The sequence below is a fragment of the Callospermophilus lateralis genome, chromosome 4, assembly GCF_048772815.1.
Source record: "Callospermophilus lateralis isolate mCalLat2 chromosome 4, mCalLat2.hap1, whole genome shotgun sequence".
In the NCBI taxonomy this organism is placed as follows: Eukaryota; Metazoa; Chordata; class Mammalia; order Rodentia; family Sciuridae; genus Callospermophilus; species Callospermophilus lateralis.
Genome location: NC_135308.1, coordinates 72,914,791 through 72,934,756, shown reverse-complemented (window position 1 = coordinate 72,934,756; position 19,966 = coordinate 72,914,791). Strand labels below are relative to the sequence as shown.

The following is a 19,966-nucleotide window of genomic DNA, read 5'->3' as shown; positions in this document are numbered from 1 at the left end:
TTCCAGTGGATTCTTTTTTGCTTCCACATATAATAGAAGACATGGGGATTTAGTTTTCTGTATCTGCTTTATTAACCAAACACAATGTTTTCCATTCCATCTTTTTTAATGCAAATGACAGGATTTCATTCTTTATGGCTGTATATCATCTGTACTTCATAAATTTTTCTTTCAGTGAGCACTTGGAGTGATTATATACCATAGCTATTGTAAATAGTGCCAGAATGAACATGGGAATGTAGGATTTCTGTGTTTCATAGTAAGTGTAATCTTGGTGACTATTGCTACATAATAAAATTTCCCCCAAAATAGCAATTTAAATAAAAATCACATTTCATTTTTCTCATAATTTGTAGATTCACAAATTTGGCAAGGACTTTTGGCAGTTGTCTCTTGTGGTCTTATGAGGTTACACTTGATCTCATCTGCAGCTGAGGTCATTGAAGACTTGACCAAGCTGGAAATCCAGGACAGTTCATTCACATGGCTGGTAGCTTGAAGTTCACCTGAGGTTGCTGACAGAACCACCTGCAAATGCTCTCTCCCACATGATAGTCCTTACAGAGTAGATTTCCCATTAAGCAACCATCCTACAGAGTCAAGAGGAGGAGGCCTGACTTTCTAAGCTAGTTTCCTAAGTCAAGCTATTCTGGCTTCACCATATTTTATTGCTTAAAGGCAACTCACCACTGTCAGCCCACATTGGAGGACAGGAGAAATGGATAGAATGTGACAGATGTTTTGGATATTTTTAAATGCTACAGGTGTATTAAATATCCCACTTTAGGAATTTTCTAATTTTTACTTTAGTACTATCAAACCAAAGGTCAAACGTTTTATCTGATATATGGAAATTAAACCACAATAAGGAGAGGGGGCAGTGAGGGGAAGAATAGAAATTCAGTAGATTAGAAATAGGATATATAAGAACAGGAGAGGGATAGGAAAAGAACAGTGGAAAGAATCAGACATAATTTTCCCACGTGCATGTATGAAAACATCATAGTGAATCCCACCAACATGTACATCAATAAGAATGTAACTATAACTAGAATAAGGCATATTCCATGCTTCTATGATTGCATAAAAATGGAATCTTATGTCATGTATAAGTAAAAAGAGCCATAATTTTAAAAAAAAAAATTAAAAAGTACCTAAAACTTATAGAGTATTAAGAATGTTAGTTTATCTTGTCATCTCTCTTAATTCCTTATTATATTTTTTATCCTGTTGAATTTCTGTGCTTCATTCTGTATTTTCCCATGTTCTTTCACTATTTCTATTTTGAAGAGCATCTACAGTGTTATTAGACTCATCCACTTATTCTTACTTTTAGCTACTGAATTTTTTAAAATATAACACATGACTCTCAAATATTGATTGGATTTTTGTTAATTATTTATCTGCCAAGATGCACATAATATGAAACCTTCATAAAGGTACTCTGCCTCTTCCATGCAGTTTATTTAGGGTAGATCACCTTAAGTAAAAATGATTGAAGTGATTAGAAATGGACAACATCTAAAATAAAAACTCTACTTTCAGTTCAAAAAATATGATGCAAGATTTCTGGATGTTCAATAGAATTTCACCTCTTTGGTCCTAACTAAATTATACTTGTGTATTCCCAGAAAAAATGTGGCAAACATGCTGAAATTTTTAGAATCTTACCTACTAACTTTGAATGAAAAATGCCTAAGGGGGAAAATACCTGATTCTAGTTTTCACTTTTCTCTGAACTTGACTCTAAAAATCTTGTTGTTTTAGAAGCTGTGCAATGCTCTCAAGCAGCCCTGATATATTCCACTTTCCTAAACTCATTACTACATGTGTGCTTAAAACAAAAAAGTCTGGCATAACGAAAAGCAGAAATTTTCATTAGAAAATTAATGCTCCTTTGTAACAGCTTTCACCTCAGATGCCATCACTAGATTACTATGTGTGTTAATTCAGATTCCTTTTCTCTAACCCATTTGGTAGGAAACCAGACCCAGCTGCTGCCCCCGTGCAATGACTCCTGGTCTGACCCAGCAGGCTCTGCAGCCTCAGAGGGCCACACTGCCAACTGTTCAGGTGAGCAATGCCCCCAGCACCAGAGCCTTCCCATTCCCTGTGGAAATGCCCACTGACATGACCCTGTCTCCCCTCAGACAGCAGACAGGTCCGCCTGGTGGATGGGGGCAGTCGCTGTGCAGGGAGAGTGGAGATCCTGCAGCAGGGCTCCTGGGGCTCCATCTGTGATGACAGCTGGGACCTGAGTGATGCCCACGTGGTGTGCAGACAGCTGGGCTGTGGAGTGGCCCTGGAGGCCACCATCTCTGCTCACTTTGGAGAGGGATCAGGGCCCATCTGGCTGGATGAGCTGAACTGCACAGGAGAGGAGGCCTATGTGTGGCAGTGCCCTTCCCAGGGCTGGGGACAACACAACTGCAGGCACAAGGAGGATGCTGGGGTCATCTGCTCAGGTTTGTGCTGCACACTGTGCACAGGTGGGGGAGGGCAATGGAAAGTCTGCAGGGTGGTGTCTGAGCCCTAGGACAGGGATTGTTCAGTTGTTGACAGGGCAGAGGAGAATGCTTCTCTTACAATTCCTGTTATTTCAGCAGAGGAGAAAATTAGGTCCTTTCATTTCCTGCTTCAGCAACTGAGCTTCTGCTTCTTCCCTCTCAACACTGTCCCCTGTCACAGTCATTCTCTACAGTGTCCATTCAAAGCAGTCATCACTCTTCTGTGAAATGTGGGTGCAACATCTTGACCCACTGAATTAGTTTTCTATTTCTGCTGTAACAATTTACCATAGATTGAATGATTCAAAACAACACAAATTTATCATCTTATAATGCGTAGGTTAGAAGCCTGCCCTGGGTCTGTCTGGCCTATACACAAGGTGTGAGCAGGCTGCAACATCCAAAGCTCTGGGAAGACTAATTTCTTTCCTTTTGGAGCTTTTAGATGTTGCTTGAATTCTTTGTCTCATGGCCCCTTCCTTTTTCAAACCAATAGCAGTGCAATCCTCTATCATTCCATGAACATATCTCCCTCAGATGAAGGTCAGAAACAATTATCTGCTTTTGAGGACACAAGTCTAAGGATATGATTAGATTGTACTCATCTATTAATCCAGGACAATCCAGGATAATCCATGAAAGGTTTCTTCTCTTAATGATATCTTTAAAGCCCTTTTGCAATAGGTAAAATATTCACATGTTCTGAGGATCAGAGAGTGAGCATATTTGGAGCTCCACTAATGTGCCACATCTGTGTCATCCATCCTTTTCTAGGGCCTGTCAGATGATTATTCAGAGACTAGGTAAAGAGTTTACTCACTGTAGAGCCCCCAGATAGTATTCCTGCCTATTGATTTGCTAATATTACATTGTTGTAGAAAAAGAAAGTGAGGTACAAGTTAGCAAAACAGGTTAGAGGGACAAAAAAATAACTTCCAGTCTTCTACCTAGTGGGCACTTCCTCAGAAGAGTCAGCAATAAGCACTCACTACTTAGGAATAAAGAAAAACAGCAGTAAGAGCTGAATGCTCACTGACCCCTGTTTTCCTCTTTTCCATTTCAGAGTTCCTGGCCCTCAGGCTGGTGAGCGAGGACCAGGAGTGTTCTGGGTGGCTGGAGGTTTTCTACAACAACACCTGGGGCAGTGTCTGCCACAGCCCCATGGAACCTATGACCTTGTCCATAATCTGCAGACAGCTTGGCTGTGGGGACACTAGGACTCTGGATTTCTGGGTTCCTTCTAGAGAAGGTTCTAGACCCCGCTGGGTGGATGGAATTCACTGTCGGGAAACTGATACCTCTCTCTGGCAGTGTCCTTCTGACCCTTGGAAATACCAATCTTGCTCTCCAAAGGAGGAAGCTCATATCACGTGTACAGGTGACCTACTGTCTATTTCTATGTGTTTGTCCTATGCCTGTAGGTTGTTGTTAGGAAAGTTTTGTATATTCAAAGATAATGGATGAGTTAAAATAATTCCACAAAATGAATACGTCATAGACATTACTTTATCCACCTCTTGCAATCCTATTTCAAAGGTAGTTGCGAGGAAAACTTGCAATGCTAGCAATTTATGTAAAAAGTATCAGAGAGACTGAACTGAGGATATGGGGGCATGCAATTATAATCTGATAAACTTTCAAAGCAATTGACTAATTTAATCTTAAGTTATATTAATTGATGTGTATTTCTTTAGTAAGAGGGTGAATGACTGGACCACAGTAATACACATTGCTTGCTATGTGCTATCAATTTATTCCCACCAACACAATCAACTCTTGATACATATCATTGTGATCATTTATTACTGTAAGGAACAATAATAAAGACAATAGAGAGTCAAGGTGTAGAGGCAGGGAAGGTAGTAGAGTGGCTCCTTGTCCAAGTGGCCACATTTATTTATACCAACAGGTTATATTAGGTCATTAGTACCAAAACCACATTACTGTTTAGAGTATAAGTAAGGTTGCTTATTCTGCAATTGCATTTCATAGTTACAAATATGCAATATTAAGAGCTTTGTGCAGTTCTCAAGAAAGTCCATTGTCTGAAATTGCTGTAAGGTGGGCAGCACCAGGAGCACTAGAGCTTGGTAAAACATTGTAGTTATCTAGCAAACAAGTACTTCTATTCCCAGGAACTAACTCAGATTATAGTCAAAGCTGATAAGACTAGCATGGAGGGCATTACTATAGCAAATGGGCATCCTATGCCTTTGCACAGAAACTTTCCTAGGCACCAAGCATGCCACAGTCATGCAGTCATCAGGAACCCCAATCCCAAACACAGAAACCCCACAGATCACCTTTCCTGTCTTTTAAGTCCTCTCAAATGCATAATAGTTTTCTTTTTAATGCTGATGGAGGCAAAAAATAGGGTAGGCATTGACAACAGCAAGCACAACATAACAATCCCAGTATTAGTAAACATCCACCTATGAATAATTGTTTGACCAAGAAAAGTTGGGTAACCATGAAGTTATCCAATCCAATAAGTCTAAAGCTCCATCATCTTGTCAGACCTCATCAATGATATCATTAAAGTAGTCTAACTCCTTTGAAATAGAATCACTCTTATCACTTAAGTTAAAGCAACACATATTATTAAACTCCTGACATCCTTGTGATATAATAATAACAAATAATCAATTGCAGCCTGATTGTCAAGTATGGTTTGACAATTTGTTTTTGTTCTTCATTAAGCATATTAATTGCCATAGAGTTATGATTAGTATTTTTTTACTATAGCACAGTCCAGTTTTATAGTAGTTTTGTAAGCCCTGTTAACTTGTCCAGGGATACCCACTAAGGAAAATGTCAAAATGTCAAATTTTGCCTTAGAGAGAAGGCTTACTGAATCATCACAGTTTTTTATCAAGGGGAATAGACCTTTATGGATACATTGTGCAGGATGGTGGCCTTTTATATCCTGTGGGGATGGTAAGAAAACAGTTTGCTAAAACAACAATGGGTACCGTGAGACATTTTTGCAGGTATATAACAATTTTAGCCAAGTGAACCCAGATATTGTAATGGGTTTTAGAAGTCGAGGAGTCTAACTGTACTGAATTTTCATGGCTGGGATACAACAACAGAACAACATTATTGTTAAGACCAAAGTATTTACAGAGTTTTGTGTGAGTTTAGACCTGTTGGTGGAAGCATAGCAGTGTATCTTTTTCCCCATGTGATCAGAAGCATAGGGTCTTGTCATCCTGGGTCTGGTAAAAATCTGTATATTACATTCATTTTTGCTAATGGCTGTTTGGGAATAAGATGTCTATCCAAAGCAGATGATCAATTGTGAGTATAAATTTATATTGCATGTTGAGTGCATTAACTGTTAATAAAACAGTATTTAAAGCATTATAAATATTAGAGAAGCAAGATACCCATTTTTGTTTTACTTTAAAAGGCAAGTTTTAAGAGTATGATGTTCTTGTTTAACCAAAACCTGTCCAGTAGGATTATGAGGAATGTTATGATTTAAAATTATATTTTATTGATTACAAAATTGTGTAAAAGCATGAGATGTATATGTAGAGGCATTATCCATTTTTAAATGAATAGGCTTGCCCATGATGGCAAAGCAAAGTAATAAATGAGAAATGCAAGTAGATACCTTATCAGACCTTTGGGCACTATCCCAAATGAACCCAGAATGAATGTCAATAAAAATACGAAGAAAGGAGAAAGGATGAAAAGGAGGGAAATGAGTAACATCCATTTTCCAAAGTATATTAGAATGTAGGCCTTGTGGATTTTAAGATCTTCACACAGGGGCTTGAAATTTGTTGATTATAACATGAACCAATTAAGAAGATATGAAAAACACTTTCATTAGTGATTGAGCATTTTGATGAAAAAAAATCCATGGGATTTCACACCATCTCAAAATAAAGGACAAAGGTATTTCACAATGTTACCTGTATGAGCATTACATTCCATCAAAGGCATCTTGGTATGGCTGCATATATGAGAGAGGAATATAGGAGATATATGATGCTACAAAATAGTTTAAAAGGTTAAAAAAAGAGATAGTAAGTTGAAATCCAAATGAGGATATAAAAATATAAGCTATAAAAATATGAGGAACAAGTTTAGTTATATATGTTACTACTGTGTATTTCTATGTGTTTGTCCTATGCCTGTCGAGAATCTGTAATAATGTTTAAAGTAGTAGAAAATAGTCTTTGTGCCAGGATAATGGTAGTTAAAGCAGGTTGCTCTAGAGAGATTTGAAGTAGGATATAATAGTCAGTCCATTTATCATTAATAAGAACAGATATTACTCATTTTTGTTTACCTCTATTTGTGCATACCTTTAACCCATTTATAAGAGGAATGGTAGAAATTAAGGAAGATGGGAAATGTATAACCTGATACAACAAAGAGAATTGTCTATCATGAGGCATGTGAAAATTACTTGGTGTTAAAAAATTGTTAATACAAATTTATACTAGAGGAAGAATTGTAAATATGGGAGATATAGTTTTCTCATAAGTAAGGTATAAAACATGAATGTCTATGTCTGGGTTTTCTGTCTTTTTTTAATTGGTTTTACTTTTTAAATACATGACAGGAGAATGCATATCAATTCTTATTACACATATAAAATATATAAAACAATACTTCATATCTCTGTATATAAGGTATGTTCACACCAATTCACATCTTCATACATGTACTTTAGATAATGATGTCCATCACATTATTACATCATTGCTAACCCCCTGCCCCCTTCTTTTCCCTCCCACTGCTCTGCCCTATCTAGAGTTTGTCCTCCCATGTTCCTTCTCCCTAGCCAACTATGAGTTAGTCACCTCATATCAGAGAAAACATTTGGCATTTGATTTTTTGGGATTGGCTAACTTCATTTAGCATTATCTTCTCCAACTGCATCCATTTACCTGCAAATGCCATAATTTTATTCCCTTTTATTGCTGAGTAATATTTCATTATGTATATATGCCACATTTTTAAAATCCATTCATCTACTGAAGGGCATCTAGTTTGGTTTCACAGTTTAGCTATTGTGAAATGTGCTGCTATAAACATTGATGTGGCTGTGTCCCTTTTTTAAGTATTTGGATATAGACCAAGGAGAGGGATAGCTGGGTCAAATGGTGGCTCCATTCTCAGTTTTCCAAGAAATCTCCATACTGCTTTCCATATTGGCTGCACTAATTTGCAGGCCCACCAACAATGATGAGTGTGACTATTCCCCACATCCTCTCCAACATTTATTGATGTTTGTATTCTTAATAGCTGCCATTCTTACTGGAGTGAGATGGTATTTTAGTTTTAATTTGCATATCTCTAATTGCTGGAGATGATGAAAATTTTTTTATATATGTGTTGATTGAATATCCTACTCTGAGAAGTGTCTGTTCTGTTCCTTGGCCCATTTATTGATTGGGTCATTTGTTTTTTGGTTGTTTAACTTTTTGAGTTTTTTATATACCCTAGATATTAGTGCTCTATCTGATGTGTGAGGGGTAAATTTGCTCTCAATATGTAGGCTCTCTATCCACCTCATAAATTGTTTCTTTTGCTGAAAAGAAACTTTTTAATTTGAGTCCATCCCATTTATTGATTCTTGGTTTTAATTATTGCACTATAGGAGTATTATTACGGAATTTGGAATTACTAATCCCTCATGATGGAGAGTAGGGCCTACTTTTTCTTCTATTGTATGCAGGGTTTCTAGTTGTATTCCAAGTCCTTGATCCATTTTGAGTTGAGTTTTGCATGGTGAGAGATAGGGGTTTAATTTTATTTTGTTGAATATGGATTTCCAGTTTTCTCAGAACCATTTATTGAAGAGGCTATCCTTTCTCCAATGCTTGTTTTTGGCATCTTTGTCTAATATAAGATAATTGTAGTTTTGTGGATTAGTCTCTGTGACCTCTATTCTGTACAATTTATCTACCAGTCTGATTTGGTGCTAATACCATCCTGTTTTTCTTACTATTGCTCTATAGTATAGTTTAAGATCTAGTATAGTAATGCCACCTGCTTCACTCTTTCTGCTAAGGATTGCTTTAACAATTCTGAGTCTCTTATTTTTCCAGATGAATTTCATGATTGCTTTTTCTATTTCCATGAAGAATTCCATTGGGATTTTTATCAGAATTGCATTAAATCTATATAGTGCTCTTGGTAGTATGGTCATTTTGATAATATTAATTCTGCCTATCCAAGAGCAAGGTAGATTTTTCCATCTTCTAAGGTCTTCTTTGATTTCTTTCTTTAGGGTTTTAGTTTTTTTTCTTTTAGTTTTCACTGTATAGATCTTTCAGCTTTTTGTTAAGTTGATTCCCAAGTAATTTTTTTGAGGCTATTATAAATGGGGTAGTTTTCCTCATTTCCTTCTCAGAGGCTTTGTCACTGATATACAGAAATGCCTTTGATTTATAGGTGTTGATTTTATAACCTGCTACTTACTGAATTAGTTTACTAGTTCTAGAAGTTTTCTGGTGGAATTTTTTGGGTCTTCTAGGTATAGAATCATATTGTAAGCAAATAGTGCTAATTTAAGTTCTTCTTTTCCTATATGTATCCCTTTAATTTCTTTTGTCTCTCTAATTGCTCTGGCCAGTATTTCAAGAACTATGATAAATAGAAGTGAAAGAGGGCATCCATGTCTTGTTCCAGTTTTCAGAGGGAATGCAATCAATTTTTCTCCATTTACAATGATGTTGGCCTGGGGTTTGTTTCAGATTGCTTTTATGATGTTGAGATATGTTTCTGTTATTTCTAGTTTTTCTAGTATTTTGAACATGAAGGGGTGCTGTATTTTGTCAAATGCTTTTTTTGCATGTATGATCATATGATCATATGATTCTTATCTTTGAGTCTATTGATGTGATAGATTACAATTATTGATTTTATTGTATTGCACCAACATTGTATACCTGAGATGAATCCCATTTGATCATGGTCCACTATCTTTTTAATATGTTTTTGTATTTGATTTGCCAGAATTTTCTTGAGAGTTTTTACATCTATGTTCATTAGAGATATTGGTCTGAAGTTTTCTTTCTTTGATGTGTCTTTGTCTTAGTTTTGGAATGGTTTTGGTTTTGTCTGGTTTTGGAATCCGGGTGATATTGGCCTCATAGTATGAGTTTGGAAGTGCTGCCTCTTTTTCTATTTCCTGAAATAAATGGAAGAATATTGGTATTAGTACTTCTTTAAAGGCCTTGTGGATCTCAACTGTGTAACCATCCAGTCCTGGGCTTTTCTTGGTTGTTAGGCTTCTGATGGTGTCTTCTATTTCATCACTTGATATTGATCTGTTTAAATTGTGTATATCTTCCTGATGTATTTTGGGCAAGTCGTATGACTTAAGAAATTTGTCAATGCCTTCACTTTCTTCTTTTTTATTGGAATATAAGATTTCAAAATAGTTTCTAATTATCCTCTGTATTTCTGTAGTGTCTGTTGTGATATTAACTTTTTCATTATGTATGCTTGTAATTTGAGTTCTTTCTCTCCTTATCATCACTAGTGTAGCTAAGGGTCTGTCAATTTTATTTAATTTTTCAAAGAACCAAATTTTGTTTTCTCAATTTTTTCAATTGTTTCTTTTGTTTCAATTTCATTGATTTCAGCTCTCATTTTAATTATTTCTTGCCTTCTATTGGTTTTTCTGTTGATTTGTTCTTTTTCTAGGGCTTTGAGATGTGAGGTCATTTATTTTTTGAATTTTTCTTCTTTTAAGGAATGAACTCCATGCAATGAACTTTCTTCTTAGAGTTGCCTTCATAGTGTCTGAGAGATTTTGATATTCGCTGTCTATGTTCTCATTTACCTCTAATAATTTTTTAATCTCCTTTATGATGTCTTCTGCAACCCATTGTTCATTCAGTAGCATATTGTTTAGTATCCAGGTGTTGGAGTAATTTTTATTTTTATTTTTGTGGATGATTTACAATTTCATTCCATTATGATCTGATAAAATCCATGGTAGTGTCTCTACTTTTTTGTATTTGCTAAGAGTTTCTTTGTGGCATAGTATATGGTCTGTTTTAGAGAAGGATCCATGTTCTGCTGAGAAGAAAGTATATCTGCTTGATGCAGGTTGCAGTATTCTATATATGTCAGTTAAGTCTAAGTTATTGATTGTATCATTGAGTTCTATAGATTCTTTACACAACTTTTGTTTTGAAGATCTATCCAGTGGTGAGAGAAGTGTATTAAAGTCACTCAAAATTATTGTGTTGTGTTCTGTGTTCAATTTGATTCTAAAACTTGAGAAGAATTTACTTGATGAACATATCTGAGCATTGTTTGGGGAATATATATTTATGATTGTTATGTCTTGTTGGTGTATGGTTCCCTTGAGCAGTATGTAATGTCCATTATTTTTATCTCTTTTGATTAACTTTGCTTTAAGTCTACTTTATTTGATATGAGGATGGAAACCCCTGCTTGCTTCCGTAGTCTGTGTGAGTGGTATGATTTGTCCCAACCTTTCACCTTCAGTTTGTGTATGTCTTTACCTATCAGATAAGTCCCCTGGAGGCATCTATTGTTGGGTCTCTTTTAAATCCAATCTACTAGTCTATGTCTTTTGATTAGTAAGTTTAAGCCATTAATATTCAGGATTACTATTGAGACATGGTTTGTATTTCCAGCCATATTTGTTTAGTTTTGCTATTTAACTTGATTTGATTTTCTTCTTTGATTAGTTTTTTCTTTAGGGTAAAATGAAATATTCCCTCTGATGACTTTCATTTTGTTTTTTGTTTCCTCTTCTTGGAGTATTTTTCCAATGTTTTGTAGTGTCAGTTTTCTAGCTATACTTTTTTAAAACTTTTGTTTATCATGAAAGGTTTTTATTTCATCTTCAAATCTAAAGCTTAATTTTGCTGAATACAAGATTTTTGTTTGGCACCCATTTTTTTCAGAGCTTGATATATGTTGTTCCAGGATGTTCTAGCTTTCAGGGTCTGTGTTGAAAAATCTCCTGTTATCCTAATTCGTTTCCCCATATATGTAATCTGATTCCTTATCTTGTGGATTTTAAAATTCTCTCCTTATTCTGTATGTTGGGCATTTTCATTATAATGTGCCTTGGTGTAGATCTGTTGTGATTTTGTACATTAAGCATCCTATAGGCTTCTTGAATTTGGATTTCCAATTTATTCTTCATGTTTGGAAAATTTTCTGATATTATTTCATTGAATATATTGTTCATTCCTTTGGTTTGGACCTTTATGCCTTTCTCTATCCCAATAATTATTAAATTTGGTCTTCTTATGCTATCCAATATTTCTTAACTGTTCTGCTCATGGTTTCTTACCATTATCACTGTGTGGTCTATATTCTTTTCAAGATTATATATTTTGTCTTCATTGTCTGATGCTCTATCTTCCAACTGGTTTACAATGTTGGTGATGTTTTCATTTGAGATTTTAATTGGGTTTATTATTTCTTCCATTTCAAGAATTTCTGATTTTTGTTTGTTTGTTTTATAGAATCTCTATCTCCCTGTTGAGGTGATCTTTTACTTCCTGGATTTGTTTATGTAGCTCCTTGTCAAAGTGAACTTTCACTGCCTGTATTTGCTCTTATATCTTTCTTGAGTTCACAGAACATCTTAACCATGTACATCCTAAACTCCTTCTCTGTATTTTCTTGTTCTGTGGCTTCTAATAATGTGGTGTCTTCATTTGTTTGAAGCATTTTTTTTCTTGTCTTTTCATGTTGTTCATGTGCCTTTCTTTCCAGCTCTGTGGGTCTAGAATGTTATTGTTTTTACCCTATAGGTGTTTAGTGCTTTTGTAGGGTTCCAAGATCTCTCCTTTGTGGGGAAGGACAATGTTAACCAATCCCAATATCAGCAATATAATTTCTATGAACAATTTGTTGTTATTAAGACATTTACAATTTAGTCTCAATGTACAGAAATGCTGGATTCAATTATTATCTAAAATAGAATCAGTAGTTGGTTAAAAAGTTTACAGTTTCTGACAGTGGACAATAACCTGGGGGTGGGGCTTAGAATGATATGCTAAGGAGGTAAGATGTGAGGATATAGAGTCAATATATCTTAGGAAGTATGAAGGAGAAATCTAGTGAAGAAGGTTAGTAGCAAGAGAATAGATAGAAAGTAATTTAGGGTAGGCACATATGTGGGGTGACAGTAGAGTACATAAAACAAACACACATATGTATTTAGAAAAATACAGATGTTAAAATAGTAAAAAATTGATGGGGGAAAATGAAAGAACAAAAAGGAAAAGAAAATAAAGGGCATATACAACACTTGTATACTATATTATTCAGATGACTCAGTCCTCAAAGTCCTATTTCATGCAAATTACTTGGTTTCACATATGTTGGGCATTTGAGGAGCAGAGGATGGAGGGGTAGAAGAGAACAAACAAACAAACAAACAAAAACAAAAAACTCAAAGTAGGAAGCCAGGGTTGTAGGTAGCTTTAGAAGATCCTGCTTCTCTTCTCATCCAGTAGGTGGGGCATACTGTTGTAAGCTGGTGTCTCTGCCCTCTGGATGGTAGAGATAACCAGGGTGGGAAAACTTGTCCTGGAGCAGAGTGCCTGGATGCAGAGAGTGGCACAAACAGTCCCTGCAGAAAGACTGCACCTCATGGGTCTCTTCTTTGGACCACTCACTCATATGACTTAAGCGTCTGGTACTATCTCCCTTCTTGCCTGGAGATTTCTTAGTTCCTGGTCTCTCTGTTAGGTTCCAAATTTTAGCCTCATCTCCCTCTCCCTTAGCAGTTCCCAATTGAGGAAACTCTCACCCAGGGCTCCCATGGGCGGCTCCCTGGTCGCACTGCACACCTATGTTGGGCAGCTACTTGGTTGGATTACCACCACTGGGGAGGGGGAAGGTTGGAAACCTGGTACCTGGCTGCTGGAGATACAATCTGGGAATTGCCTCTAGCTAAATGATGAGAATGTTGAGTCAAGATGGCAGAGGTCTGCTTTCAGCACTGGGGTGTCTGGTGAGGTGGGAGGATCCTGGTGAGGTCGGGGGAGCCAGGTGATGGTGTTGTGCTGTGGGTAGGTAGCAGCTGAGTGACTTGCATGGGAGCATAGCGAAGTCTTGGTGATCTCCATGTCTGTTAAGGATAAAATTTCAGTATGACAATCAGTAATTAATTGAGCATACATAAGAGAAAGAGATAAAATATTACAGCCTGAAAAATGAGGACAATATAATTATTTATATATATACTTTTATGTATATAATTTTGGTTATAATAGTAACTACTGTTGTAAAAGCATAAGGTGTTTTAGCAAAAACTATCAATGACAATGGCACATAAGATATTGAAATTTGATCCAGCATTATTGTTGATAATCCTTGTTAATTTTTTGTAAAGCCTGTTTTAAAAAAAGAGTTAAATAAAGAAACGAGGCAAAATCCTGTTTCTTTAACAACTGGAAAAAATGAGAGATCGGTATGGCATCAGCTGTAATTTTTAATTTATGTATTTAAGAAACTATACTTATGAAGATTAATCTCATTTATGTTAAGTTTAATTTATTTATTTTAATTATAACATAAAAACATAAGAAAAACAGGATTAATAGAATTAATCATCCCTGTTTTATTGAAGAAAAATTTAGAAGTAATGAATATTACATTACATTTTAGATATTTTCATGAATTAAGACTTTATTGTTTGGTCACCTAGAAAAACCCATAAGTCAGAATCTTAAGGACATATAATTTGTTATCTGATTACTTGATTTAAATTAAGTTATTTGGATCCATTTTTTTATTTAATTTTTCATTTATGAATGCTCATTTATCTAAATGTCAATTTTGATATCAGGTACATAATAAATAGACATAGCATAGGCCTGTGTAATTGGAAATGCCAAGTGCAAAATCTAACAGCTATGATGGACACTGAAATCAATGTTTTCAGATATCTTGCTATTTGTCTGTGGTGGATTTCAGATCCATTCCCAATATTTATGTACTTCTAAGAATTTATTTTAAAATTTTTTGAATGTATTTGAGAGTTAACTCTGGAGAAATTGGCCTTTGGATAAAGACAGAATGTAAAAACCTTTACAGTTAGATAAAACAAGACTGATCAGAAAAATACATCAACTTACATAGAATACTTAAAAACTTACATTGTCATAATATAAACTTTTTTTTATCAGGTCAGAGTGTAATTTTAGCTCAGTTATAAAAACCAAATGGAAGCCTGTGAAATTTTTAGGAAAAAAAAATTTTCAAAAAGAAACCTTGCACATTTAGAATGTTTCTACTTTTGTCTTTCTGTGCTGTAATATTAGGGAGGAACTGGTTGAGAAAGCAAGCTGAACATAGATAATACAATCAGCCATGCAGTTTGGATTTAAAAGAGACACTTTTTTCCCTTTGTCTTAAGTGATTTTTTTATAAGACTAGTAAATCTTGTAGGTCCTATAATTTACATGTGAAATATAAGGATAGGAATTTTATAGATCCAGTGGAAGTTATAAGATAAGTAAAACTGTTGTAAACATTTTCTCTTTTTATAATTTTTTAAAGCATGGTGTTATAGTTTACATACTTTGTGGAGAGTTATTTTTTCTTTTTCTTTTTTCTTTTTTTGTTTAAAATCTTATAAATCTTGTAACAGTTTCTACATATGGTTGAATATAAGTAATGATTTTTTGTGGATTGGAAAGGATAGAGCATGGTAGCCACAGGAAGCTTTGGGACACTTATTATTTTTGTTTTCTTTGCCTCTTGAGGCCATGCATAAAGCCATACCATAAAAAGTATTTATTACCATGATACTAGTATTTGTGTTCAATGACCCTGTAATTGACTTCTCATTTATACAAAGTGTTGAGAGCCACAGCTGAAGGGGCCCCAGCAAACTTCCAGCTGCCAGCAAACTTCCAGCTGCCAGCTGATGATTGGCTCACAGCGCCCCAGCAAACTTCTAGCTGCCAATTGATTGGCTCCTCTGCGGTGATGGTCATTGGGCTGTTTCCCCGCCCTTTCAGACCACAGAGCTGCTCATTGGGGGACTTTTTTTTGGCTCTGTCCACTCGACCCAGCCAATCAGCCTCAAGAGCAGGAGGAGTGGGGGAGGTGGAGAGGCTTGTGGGAAGCTGGTGGTGGCAGTTGGGCTCTGAAGGTTTTCCTGAGGAGCTGTGTGGTGCAGTGTGTGTGTTCTAAAAATAAAGTTTGTTTCTTTTGACGAGTGGCTCCTGAATTGTGCCCAGCCAGACTGCAGCAACAAAGAATTAATTTAAGTCTACTTATAGTAACTGATAAACATGTTTCAATGACAGTAGAGTCAAACCTTGTATTTTCTCTTTTATTTAAAGGTTGTAACTCTTTAAATACAGCAAAAGGTAATAGGTCATATTTAGGTTGGTTAGCAGAATTTATCTTAATAGGGCAGACAGGTAAGTTATGGGAATCCCCTTCCTCCACATCTTGTCTAAACACTCAATTCACTGAGATCTAGCTGGGGGTAGGGCAGCTGCCACATCCAGCCATCGAGGCAATGGCAGTGAATTAGTTAGAGAAGTTTTATGTGTGGGGTTCCAGGCACAAAAGGAGAAGAGCAGACAGGTTGAAAAACAGAGGTTTTATCAATTTCATCTCTACAAAGAAACCAAGTTTGAAGAACAGGAAAAGTAGTTTGTGGCTTCTCATGTAGTGTTTCACCTATTTGCTCCCAGGCTTTCAAATTTAGTGTCCCACTTTCTGGATAAAAAGGACAATAAGAGCTTATCTCTATCAGCAAGACAGTAAGATCAGCATTATTTATGGTATGTACAGCCCTACCAAGAAGTAAAGAAAGTTTGGCCTAATGACATGGCTGAGTGTCAGAGATAGAGAATTAGCCATAGCTTACTGATTACAGATTGATACCAGCTGTTGAAAGTGACACTTGCATCAAAAGCCTATTCCAGGCATAAGTAAGCTACTCATTTCCCCTGTCAACATCTGGAAGGGTTTCTATTAAGGTGGATTCTGTTGTCCCAAACTCTCTATAAATTCGGAGGCTTTTGAGGGAGAGAACTCTTCTCATACCCCAATGTTGGTCACCAGTTGTAAGAAATAATAATATCAGGAAACAGAGTCAAGGTGCAGAGGAAGGAAATGTAGCAGAGTAGCTCCTTGTCCAAGTGACCACATTTATTTATACCAATGGTTATATTAGGTAATTAGTATCATAACCACATTACTGTTTAGAGTATCAGTAAGGTTGCTTATTCTGCAGTTACATTTCATAGTTACAAATATGCAATATCAAAAGCTTTGTGCAGTTCTCAAGAAAGTCCATTGTCTGAAGTTACTGTTAGGTGGGCAGCACCAGGGGCACCAGAGCTTGGTGAAACATTATAGTTATCTAGAAAACATGTTCTTCTATTCCCAGGAACTATGTGCCTAAAATTACAGTAGAAGGTGATAAGAGTCTAGCATGGAGGGCATTACTATAGCAACTGGGCATCCTATGCCTTTGCACAGAAATTTTCCTAGGCACCAAACTTGCAACAGCCATGAAGTCATCAGGGACCCCATTCCCAAACACAGAACCTTTACATATTTCTTATGAGGAAATTGAGATTAAGAGTAAACACTTCATCTTCCTCACACTTTCAATTGAGTGAGTGGCAACTTGGGGAATCCGATAAAATGGGCTGTTTACTCTGAAATCCTCTACAAATTAGTTTGTTGATAATAAGTAATTGGATGATTTCTAGGTAGAAACTTAATTCCAGGCAGGAGGAGAGTCAAAAGAAGAAAATATTAAACATACTCTCTGGAGTTTGCACTCTAGTGTGACTACACAACCACACATAAATTTGAGAGTCATGAAGGCATGGAATATGCTGTGCAAATATTCATTGAGGAAGAGATAAACCATATTTAACTTGAGAACTAAATAAGGAGACCTAAATAAGGTCCTATGAAGGAAGAATATAGAGCATTTGGTCAGTGTAAATACTGAGATAGTAGGAGCATGGCGGCTTTGAGGTACTGATAAATTCCATCATGAGCAAAGCAGGAAGAGTGTGGGGAGAGTGATACCTGATTACCTGGATGGGTAAGAAGAGCTAAAGGCCTCTCCAAGGCATGGCCCCAATAGCAATCCTGTTAAAAAGGTATTTGTTAGCCATTTCATCTGCCACATCATAGGGAAGTGCTATGAGATGAGAGACCTGGTATCCCTTATTTTCCTCTTTAATTGATCTCCTCACATTCCCAGTACTCTCTCCTATGAGACTTTTTTCATATGCTACTGAAAATTAACATGCCCACTTCATCCCTCTCCCAGAAAACATTTCATGGGGCCTGTTGCAAGACAGAGGCTATCCTCTTCCATCTTCTTAAGACCTATAATGTCCACTTCAGTTTTGTGTTCTAATAAAAACCTGGCTGTCCTCTGAAAACAATGATATTCTTGTCATTTAGAGGCTCTGTGCTTCCCTTTCAACAGGATATTTCTGGGCCAAAAATTAAAATAAAAATATTCTTGCTTTATTTTATTATTTTAAATAATTTTCTTTCTTTGTCTCCATGTCCACCTACTTGAAATTTGCCCAATGAGATAGCACCAGCTACCACTTCAATTGGTTTCACTCTCCAGCCTGGTTATTCCACCTCATCCAGGAAGGCTGCAGTAGCAGGATCACCAGGCTCCTCTGTCTCCTGTTCCTGTTGCTGCCAGGAACCTTGCACACAACTGAGATAACATCCTGGCCTATCTATTCCTGATTTTCTCCCTTGTAAGCATTCCACTTACACCCCATCTGCTTTATGGCCACACTATTGTCTATTACTAACTGTCCAGCTTGAGATCTTGATGACATTGTTCCTTCTCTGACTATTGACTCTCCTTCTTATGGCACATATTCTTGATGCTCCTTTTCCAGATATTTCATCCTCATTCAGATTCCAAATGTTTTCCCTTACCAATTTTTTTTTTTTCACTCTCCTAATGATTGCACATGTTCCTCTTACCCTGATTACACAACATGATGCCCCATTATAATCCTCCCCCTCATGTACACTCAACTCCTTGGTCTCTTCTGTCAGTCAAAGAAAAGAATATTATTACCACTCAGGTACTCCCATGTGGGGATTAATTCACTGATTTGTTTAAGACTCTCATATCCCAATTGTTTCTCCTCTAAAACTTCTTGCAGTGTCTCTTCAGGAACTTTTTGGGGACACCTTACATCCAAACCATAACATCTACCAAGGCTTGAGCAGGGCTAGGTCATAGTTACAATAAGGTACAACCTCACTCAGGTGGCTGGAGGTGTAGCTCAGTAGCAAAGCACACCCAACATGTTTGCAGTTCTTGGCTTAATCACCATCATGACTCAGAAAGAACAAAATAAATAACAGTACCTACCACATAAACATAAATCAGCTCTATGAATGCAATAATAATCAAATAAACTAAATAAAAAAATAATACAATGCAGTGATTAAAGGACTGAATTCCCAAGTAGAATAATCTACATTAAACCTAGCTGGAACTAGTTGCATGCACTTTTAAGTTTTTCATATTTCATTTTTTTAATTGTAACTGGAGACAAATGAAGCATTTATATCTGAGGGAATACACATAAAATACTTAGTAAATGACCTAAAAAATAGTAGTAGCCAATGGATAATGTTATTATTATGGAGCTTACATGGATACCAGCTGGCACTGTCAGTAAAGGAATAAATGCCATTCATATTTACTGTAAAAAAAAAAGGAATCTCTCTCAAAAAAACTTCCCAAACTTGATCTAAAGCTTTTAACAACCATGTGTTTCTTACAAGAAAAGGTAAGGAAGCTGGAGTTGAAGTTGAAATTACTTTGTATTTTTCTCTGAGCTGCCTTAATGCTTCTCCACATTATTTACATTTCTCATCATTTCTTTATTGGTTCCCAGTGTTTTTTCTCTTTCTGTTCTCAGAACAGAGTTTCCCCTGTGTTTCCTGACTCTTGTCACTCACAGTCACAAAAAGTATACTTCTATTCTGCTATTTGACTCCTCATTAAGAACTCCTGGCAGGGAGTTTAATCAGAGATTACATATATTTTGGGGGAAATTAGCATTCTATGCTTCCTAGAGGCATTTGGCAATGTCAACTTCTGACATCATTTATTCCTGAAGGTTGCCCAATCTACCTAAAATGAACACAAATTTGAAATTAAATATCCATATTTGAAATATGAAGCCTAGAATCATTAGTGAAACATGACTAACTATGGTTTAACTATGGTTTGTCTTATAATCCATTCATTTTTTCAATCTTAATGCCTATATAATTACATTTTTTTCCATGAATTCATGGCTATAACCTAAGACTTCTGATTATCTCATCCTAATTTAATACTCCATCCTTTGTACAGCCATCATGCCAAATATCTGGCCACATGCACTAATATATATGTGCTTTATAAGAAGCCAATTCAGATACCTGTCCATTATAGTAACTCTCAGAAA

General features: G+C 36.1%; 1 protein-coding gene across 1 annotated transcript in view; it reads left to right on the top strand.

Annotated features, from left to right (window-relative positions):
* The window catches only part of LOC143637776 (antigen WC1.1-like), a 69,260-nt gene that overhangs the window by 21,979 nt on the left and 27,315 nt on the right, over positions 1–19,966 (top strand). The window contains exons 5-7 of the mRNA XM_077109255.1: positions 1,981–2,073; positions 2,151–2,465; positions 3,571–3,885. Coding sequence (XP_076965370.1) covers positions 1,981–2,073; positions 2,151–2,465; positions 3,571–3,885 — 723 coding nt within the window. The remainder of the gene's footprint in view (positions 1–1,980; positions 2,074–2,150; positions 2,466–3,570; positions 3,886–19,966) is intronic.